Source organism: Physeter macrocephalus, chromosome 11 (genome assembly GCF_002837175.3).
Source record: "Physeter macrocephalus isolate SW-GA chromosome 11, ASM283717v5, whole genome shotgun sequence".
In the NCBI taxonomy this organism is placed as follows: Eukaryota; Metazoa; Chordata; class Mammalia; order Artiodactyla; family Physeteridae; genus Physeter; species Physeter macrocephalus.
Window position 1 is genome coordinate 16,286,344 of NC_041224.1, and position 7,214 is coordinate 16,293,557.

General features: G+C 41.7%; 1 protein-coding gene across 6 annotated transcripts in view; it reads left to right on the forward strand.

The window, feature by feature from the left end:
• Nucleotides 1-7,214, forward strand: part of ARHGAP21 (Rho GTPase activating protein 21) — a 133,966-nt gene that overhangs the window by 105,817 nt on the left and 20,935 nt on the right. For all 6 annotated transcript variants that reach the window (XM_028495520.2, XM_028495521.2, XM_024129670.3 and 3 more), the window contains 4 exons: nt 878-1,036; nt 1,415-1,517; nt 3,459-3,495; nt 5,892-6,017. In XM_028495520.2, the coding sequence (XP_028351321.1) occupies nt 878-1,036; nt 1,415-1,517; nt 3,459-3,495; nt 5,892-6,017 (425 nt within the window). The remainder of the gene's footprint in view (nt 1-877; nt 1,037-1,414; nt 1,518-3,458; nt 3,496-5,891; nt 6,018-7,214) is intronic.

The following is a 7,214-nucleotide window of genomic DNA, read 5'->3' on the forward strand; positions in this document are numbered from 1 at the left end:
GGTCCGGGAAGATCCCACATGCCACGGAGCGGCTGGGCCCGTGAGCCATGGCTGCTGAGCCTGTGTGTCCGGAGCCTGTGCTGCGCAACGGGAGAGGACACAGCAGTGAGAGGCCCGCGTACCGCAAAAAAAAAAAAATTATAGAATTGTATCCCTAAAGCAGACTTTCTGGATTTTCAGCTAGTTCCTTTAATGTTGAAAAGAGATCCAATAGTAACTACACTCTCAGCCAGATCTGTCAGTTTTTAAAATAAATGCAAACCTCAAAAGCCCCCTAAAAAATCCTTGGCTTATGAAAGCCGCAAAGTATTTTATATTCTTACATAAATTAAACAGATAATTTTATCCCTTTTGTGGATTTATTGTCGTAGTCCCCTTGAGCTAGAAGTGACCCTTCCTGATAATCCTAGTCCAATTTCTTAACTTTATAGAGAATGAATGTAATACCCAGAGGAATTAAGTGGCTTTCACAAAGTCCAGCAAGACAAGTCCTTTGACCCCTGCCCTGCTCAGTCTTCCCATTCCTAACAGCTGGCTTATTCTACGTGCTAAAATAAATCGTTCTGAAGATGGATTTGTGACATCGGTGCCTAATATTTATTAATTTCTTTTAAGGTAGATGTTGGATTCCTTGAAATTAGTACTTCCAGCATATGTCAGCTGGCAAGCTGGGTCACCTTTCATATGCGTGCGCCCCTCACATACACACAAACCCGTGAACTCTTACAACCCCTAGTTAACTTGTCTGACCCATGAACCTGCAGAAATGCAGCCAAGTAACCGTGACACATTCCCGGTGGTCCTTTCAATAGTGAATACTGATTACTGTTGTATTACTTTAGCATTGCTGATGATACGTACTTCCTCTCACCTACAGACGAGCCGACGAGCCCCAGCATCGATCACGATATCCCACACATCTCCGCCTCGGCGGTCATCTCTGCCCCCGCCTCCCAGCTGCCCGCCATAGCAGCGGCCCCTCCCAGCCTCACAACTTCAGCTCCTTTAATCCGACGTCAGCTCTCCCACGACCAGGGTACGTTTCAAGGAGCGGTTATGTGAACTGTCTTATGTTCTCAGTTTTCCATTTAGAATACTGTGACACCCCGTGATCTCCTCGCCATTTAAAAAGAGTCTGGGGGGCTTCCCTGGTGGCACAGTGGTTGGGGGTCCGCCTGCCGATGCGGGGGACGCGGGTTCGTTCCCCGGTCCGGGAAGATCCCACGTGCCGCGGAGCGGCTGGGCCCGTGAGCCGTGGCCGCTGGGCCTGCGCGTCCGGAGCCTGTGCTCCGCAACGGGAGGGGCCACAACAGTGAGAGGCCCGCGTACCGCCAAAAAAAATAAATAAATAAAATAAAATAAAAAGAGTCTGGAAACCACTTGCGCATGTCTAAATGTTGGGTTTTGATTGCAGAATCTGTTGGACCTCCCAGCCTGGATGCCCAGCCCAGTTCAAAGACAGAACGATCAAAATCGTACGACGAGGGCCTGGATGATTACAGAGAAGATGCAAAGCTGTAAGTCTCAAGCGTGTTATCGTAAATACTCGTTAGTGGGTGCTCAGTATGACCTTGACGTGTAAATACTGAATTACTGATGTCTTTTGTATTTTCTAACTTTATGACATTAGACATGCAAATAAAAAATCAAAGTTGTGACATGATAATACATTCAATTGAATTTTTTAAAAAGTTAATGTTTAAAAATCAGTAATACACAAACATAATACAAAACTACATATAAAAATATATATATTAAATAAGGACTTCTGCTTTAGGCCTTCAGTCACCCAGTTCTACTCTCAGAGATAACTATGCTATCATTTTCTTTTATGTAATTCCAGAGCTATTCTGTGCATAAAATCATACACACATTTAAGTACACTTATATACGTTTGTGTGTGTTCTACTTGTGTTTATAAACAAATGACAGGTGCTCTACACACTGATCTGGGAGAGCATTCAGTGCATGTATGCCTGGCTTATTCTTTTCCATGATTGTTTAATTTTCCACTGAGTAGTTATACCATAATATATTTAACTGGTATTCTGTATTCTAACAGACATTTAGGTTGATCAAATCTTATGCTACAACGAATAATCCTTCGGTGCCTATATTTGTACATAGTTCATTTAGCATATATGTGAGTGAGTACAATTGGAAAAAGGATGGTTACATCAAAGGGTATGTGTATTTTTTACTTTAATATCTGTTGTCATTTGCTCTCCAATTTATTCCTCCTGAACCAGCTGCCTGAGGGGAGTCTGTGTGAGGTGTGGCCAAGGGCAGTGACAGTGGCTAGCAGGGATTTTTCTAATGATGCAGGGTGGGATGTGTGAGCCATTTTAGCCTTTACTCTCCCTCATTAAAAGGTATCAGTAAACAGCCACATTTCAGAGTCACCTTCACCTTACCCCAGCTACACAGTGCTTCCTGCAAAGATGGCAGGACCGTGTGTTTCCTCCTTCATCCTCCCCTCCCCTGACGCTCCATGGTGATCAGTGAGGCTCCTGTCACTGGTACCCCCTTTCCTGTTGCTCCAACAAGGGAAGCTCGGTTTTGATCTCTCAGAGAACAGTGCTCTGCGGTTTTGTTTGAGACGTGTAAGCACCGGCGTCCTCTCTCCCCGTATCCACTCTTTACTTCACTGCATTTAACCCCACTTCTTCGTATGCTGCAGTTCAGATTACAGGCGTCTCCTGATGTTGTCGAAGATTTGCATATCTATTTCTGGTTGCCTTGTTGGGGGGGTGGGGGGCTCTGAGAGGAGAGGACAGCGCCATCTTCGATCACACCTTAAAATCCTAAGTTCCTTAATGAACTTTGAATTAAAACAACAACAAAACAACTTTGTCCCATAAGGTTGAATTGTTTTTGAATAATTAATGTGAACCTGTCCTCCGAAGCCCTAAGCTTATTCAGTGGCAGCTGCTGTTCTCTGTACTGAAACATCCAGAATGTGGTCAGAGGGAAGAGTGGCGGCCATGGCCGGCCCTGATAATGCACTTGCTGCCGCCGTGTCCACAAGCTGGACACGTGTGGAAGCGCCTGTCTCTGTCTGACCGCTGATGGTGACCACTGACCCATCATTATTGACAGTGTGGAAATCCTGAATCGAACATTACACCTGTGGGTAAATAATAACGTAAAGCCCAGTGTTTAGTCTGAGTAGCTTTTTACTTGATATAAAAAAAAAAAGGATAAGAAAATCTCACCTTTTATTCAGAGATGGTTTTAACTTACAGTTTAAGAAAACTTTTATCATGGAATCGGAAGTTTACGTACTTATAAAACTAGCTGTTTTTCCTCATTTGCATCCAACTCGGATCATTTAACGTGGTAACGATGAAATGTCAGCTTATTAATGAAAGGGTAGTTGTAATAGTCAAATTGCTTTTACATCTTTAAGGTATTTTTATGCATTTACTGCAAATATTGATAGACTTCTTTTCCAACAGGTCCTTTAAGCATGTATCTAGCCTGAAGGGAATCAAGGTAGGTATTCAGTATTTTTAAAATATTGGTAAATGATAAATGTTTCTATTTACCTGAATTTACTTTAGCTCTTCATAGAGAATTATTTCCTTTATCCATTAGGTATTTCATATTTAAATATCATAACCTCCTAGTCTATAACTTTCAAGTGCATTTGGAAGTTATCACTCTAAGTTGTGATTTCTAAACATATTCATCAAATATATAGCAGTTTACATACATTGTGCTGATTTTTCTTATTTTGTAAGTTTACGGACAAATATTTAACTGCCCAGCAGTATGTTTTTTTTTTCTATCCTCAACATGATTATTTCCTGCCTCCCCCCAATACCCCCCCAATACAATCCGCCCTGTCCTCTCGTCCATCCTTCTCTCATGCCTTTCCCTCATTGAAACAATAAAAGCTGTTAGACAGGAATTTCCTTATTTTACCTTCTCCGAAAATACCAGGACCTTCATTTATACCCACACTTTCTGCCTTCCTTACCCTTATCTTTGTGTGTGTGTGTGTGTGTGTGTGTGTGTGTGTGTGTGTGTGTGGTACGCGGGCCTCTCACTGTTGTGGCCTCTCCTGTTGCGGAGCACAGGCTCTGGACGCACAGGCTCAAACACCCACGTTTCTGCTTTGGATTCCATCACTTTTCACTTTCTCAAGACCCCTCTCTCTTCTGCGTAATCACTCTTTCCATTGGCTCAGTCACCATCATATAGAAGCATGTTCTATGATTTCCTGTATTTAAAAGAAAAACCTTCCTCGAATCCACGTCCCCCTCTGTTTACTGCTCCGATTTACTCTTCCATTTTTCGTAGCAAAATTCTTTGGGAAAACAATTGTCAGTAGTTTCCACTTTCCCACATCACATCTTTCTCACCCCACACGCATCAGAATGACACTGTTCAAGCCAAGGTTACCAGTGACACTCAGGTTCCAGAACAACTGGCTGCTTGGATTTTTCACTTATTTGACCTTTCAGGAGTATCCAGCGTAATTTCCCCCTTGCTTCCTGAAACACTTTCTTCTGCTGGTTTCCATTTCTGCCTCTGCGTAATATTTAAAATGTTGGAAAGTCTAGATCTGGTTCTAACTCCCCTTTCCTCTCCACCTACCCTCATTTCCTCGAAGCTCCTACCCAGAGATCTCCCCGAGTGTATATTGCCAGCCTTGACCTCTTCCCCAAACCGAGGCTCATGTGGGCTCCTGCCCTGCACCATCTCCATTTGGATGTTTAACAAGCAATTCAAGGTTTCCATGACTAAGTAGACCTCAGTGACCGCCCCCGCCCAGACATGTGTATCCCTCCTTTTCCCCCATCTGTCTAAGTCTGCTTCAATTTACCCACTTGTTCAAGTGCCAGGTCTAGGGATGAAGCTTGTTTCTTCTTTTCCCTTTCAAGTGCTGTCCGCTCTACCTCCAGAACATACCCTGAACCTTTACCTTCCTCTCTGTCTTCACTTTCACAACTTTAGTCCCAGCTGCCACCGTCCCTCACCTGGATTCCCACAGTACCACCTCCTTTCATGGTTGTCCCTTTCAAATCCGTTCTCCAGGTAGCAAGCAGAGCAACCTTTCAGCCGTATGATCAGATGATGTTACTCCTCTGATTGATCACTTCATGGCCTCCCGCACACTCCTGCCACAGCCTGAAGTACCCTGAACAATATAAAACTAGCTGTTTCTCTTACTCCCGTGGAAAAGTGAACATTTAAAATGATAACAGTGAGGGAATGCCCTCGGGGTCCAGTGGTTAGGACTCTGCGCTTCCATTGCAGGGGTCACGGGTTCAATCCCTGGTTGGGGAGCTAAGATCCCACGTGGCTCGATGTGGCCAAAAAAAAAATGATAGCAATGAATGTACATTCAGTAGCTGTATATTCTCCCTGACTTTTTCTTTCCCCTGATCTTTTGTGGTTGCCTCTTTTTAAAATGTTTTCTCCAAATTTCATCTCACATGTTCTTTCTGCAGAGGTCTCACCTCAGCGCCACCAGCTTATAGCTGCTGCTCTGTTGTTCCTTATTGCATCTCCCTGTTTCATTCTCTGAATGGCTCTAATCACAATCTGATCATTTTCTTGTTTTATTTTTCTTTCTTCCTTGCCTTTTCCCACTAAAATGTGAGCTCTTGGGAGTAGGAAAATTATACCATTTCTATTACTTTTTAGTGGTTAAAAAAATTCCTTCAGGTGACTTTAAAAATGATGGTGGTCAATACCCATTTTTTTAAAAAGCAAAACCAGAAATTTTTCTAATGTAATTGATAAAGTTAGGGTTTTTCAAAAATAGCCTTTCATTTGGAAGATTTAGTAAAAGACTTTTTCAGCAAAACAATTTCAACATGCAAATACTTATAAAGAAAAAAGCTGACATTTTGCTATGTTTTCTTTGGCCTTTTCTATAGATCACAGACAGCCAAAAGTCATCAGAAGATTCTGGATCCCGGAAAGATTCTTCCTCAGAGGTTTTCAGCGATGCTGCCAAGGAAGGGTGGCTTCATTTCAGGCCACTTGTCACCGATAGGGGCAAGGTAGTGTGTTTTCTCAGCTACTGTGAGCGTGTGAAATGGAGGCCCTGAAAAATAAAGCATTAAGTCTCTATACATAAAAAGGCAAAATATCCAGAATAAAGAGTGGAAAACATTTATAAGTATCTTTTTCTACATAAAGGAAAAATTATTTTTACAAATTCTAGTCAGAGATTTAATTTTATACCTTTTTCATCCTTTATATCAATTACATATGGAATATGTTGTCTTACATGTTGTCAATGTAAAAGAGACATCAGAGTATTTAAGAAGGAACTCTGCTTTCCTTATTAAGTAGTTTATTACCCATGGATTATTACAGAGTAGTACTTTAGGGAGCGGCAGTTCTCCATATTAGTAATTTTAAAATATTTATTCAGTGTCTCCCAGTTTACTCAAGTTGCCTTTATTTTTTTTTTTTTTGAGTTTTTTTTTTAACATCTTTATTGGAGTATAATTCCTTTACAATGGTGTGTTAGTTTCTGCTGTTAGCCATCTATTTTACATTTGGTAGTGTATATATGTCCATGCCACTCTCTCACTTCGTCCCAGCTTACCCTTCCCTCTCCTCGTGTCCTCAAGTCCATTTTCTACTTCTACATCTTTATTCCTGTCCTGTTCCTAGGTTCTTCACAACCACTCTTTTTTTTTTAAGATTCCATATATATGTGTTAGCGTACGGTATTTGTTTTTCTCTTTATGACTTGCTTCACTCTGTATGACAGTCTCTACGTCCTTCCACCTCACTACAAATAACTCAGTTTCATTTCTTTTTATAGCTGAGTAATATTCCATTGTATATATGTGCCACATCTTCTTCATCCATTCATCTGTCAGTGGACACTTAGGTTGCTTCCATATCCTGGCTATTGGAAATAGAGCTACACTGAACATTGTGGTACATGACTCTTTTTGAATTATGGTTTCCTCAGGGTATATGCCCAGTAGTGGGATTGCTGGGTTGTAGTGTAGTTCTATTTTTAGATTTTTGAGGAACCTCCATACTGTTCTCCATAGTGGCTGTATCAATTTACATTCCCACCAACAGTGCAAGAGGGTTCCCTTTTCTCCACACCCTCTCCAGCATTTATTGTTTGTAGATTTTTTGATGACCATTCTGACTGGTGTGAGGTGATACCTCATTGTAGTTTTGATTTGCATTTCTCTAATGATTAGTGATGTTGAGCATCCTTTCATGTG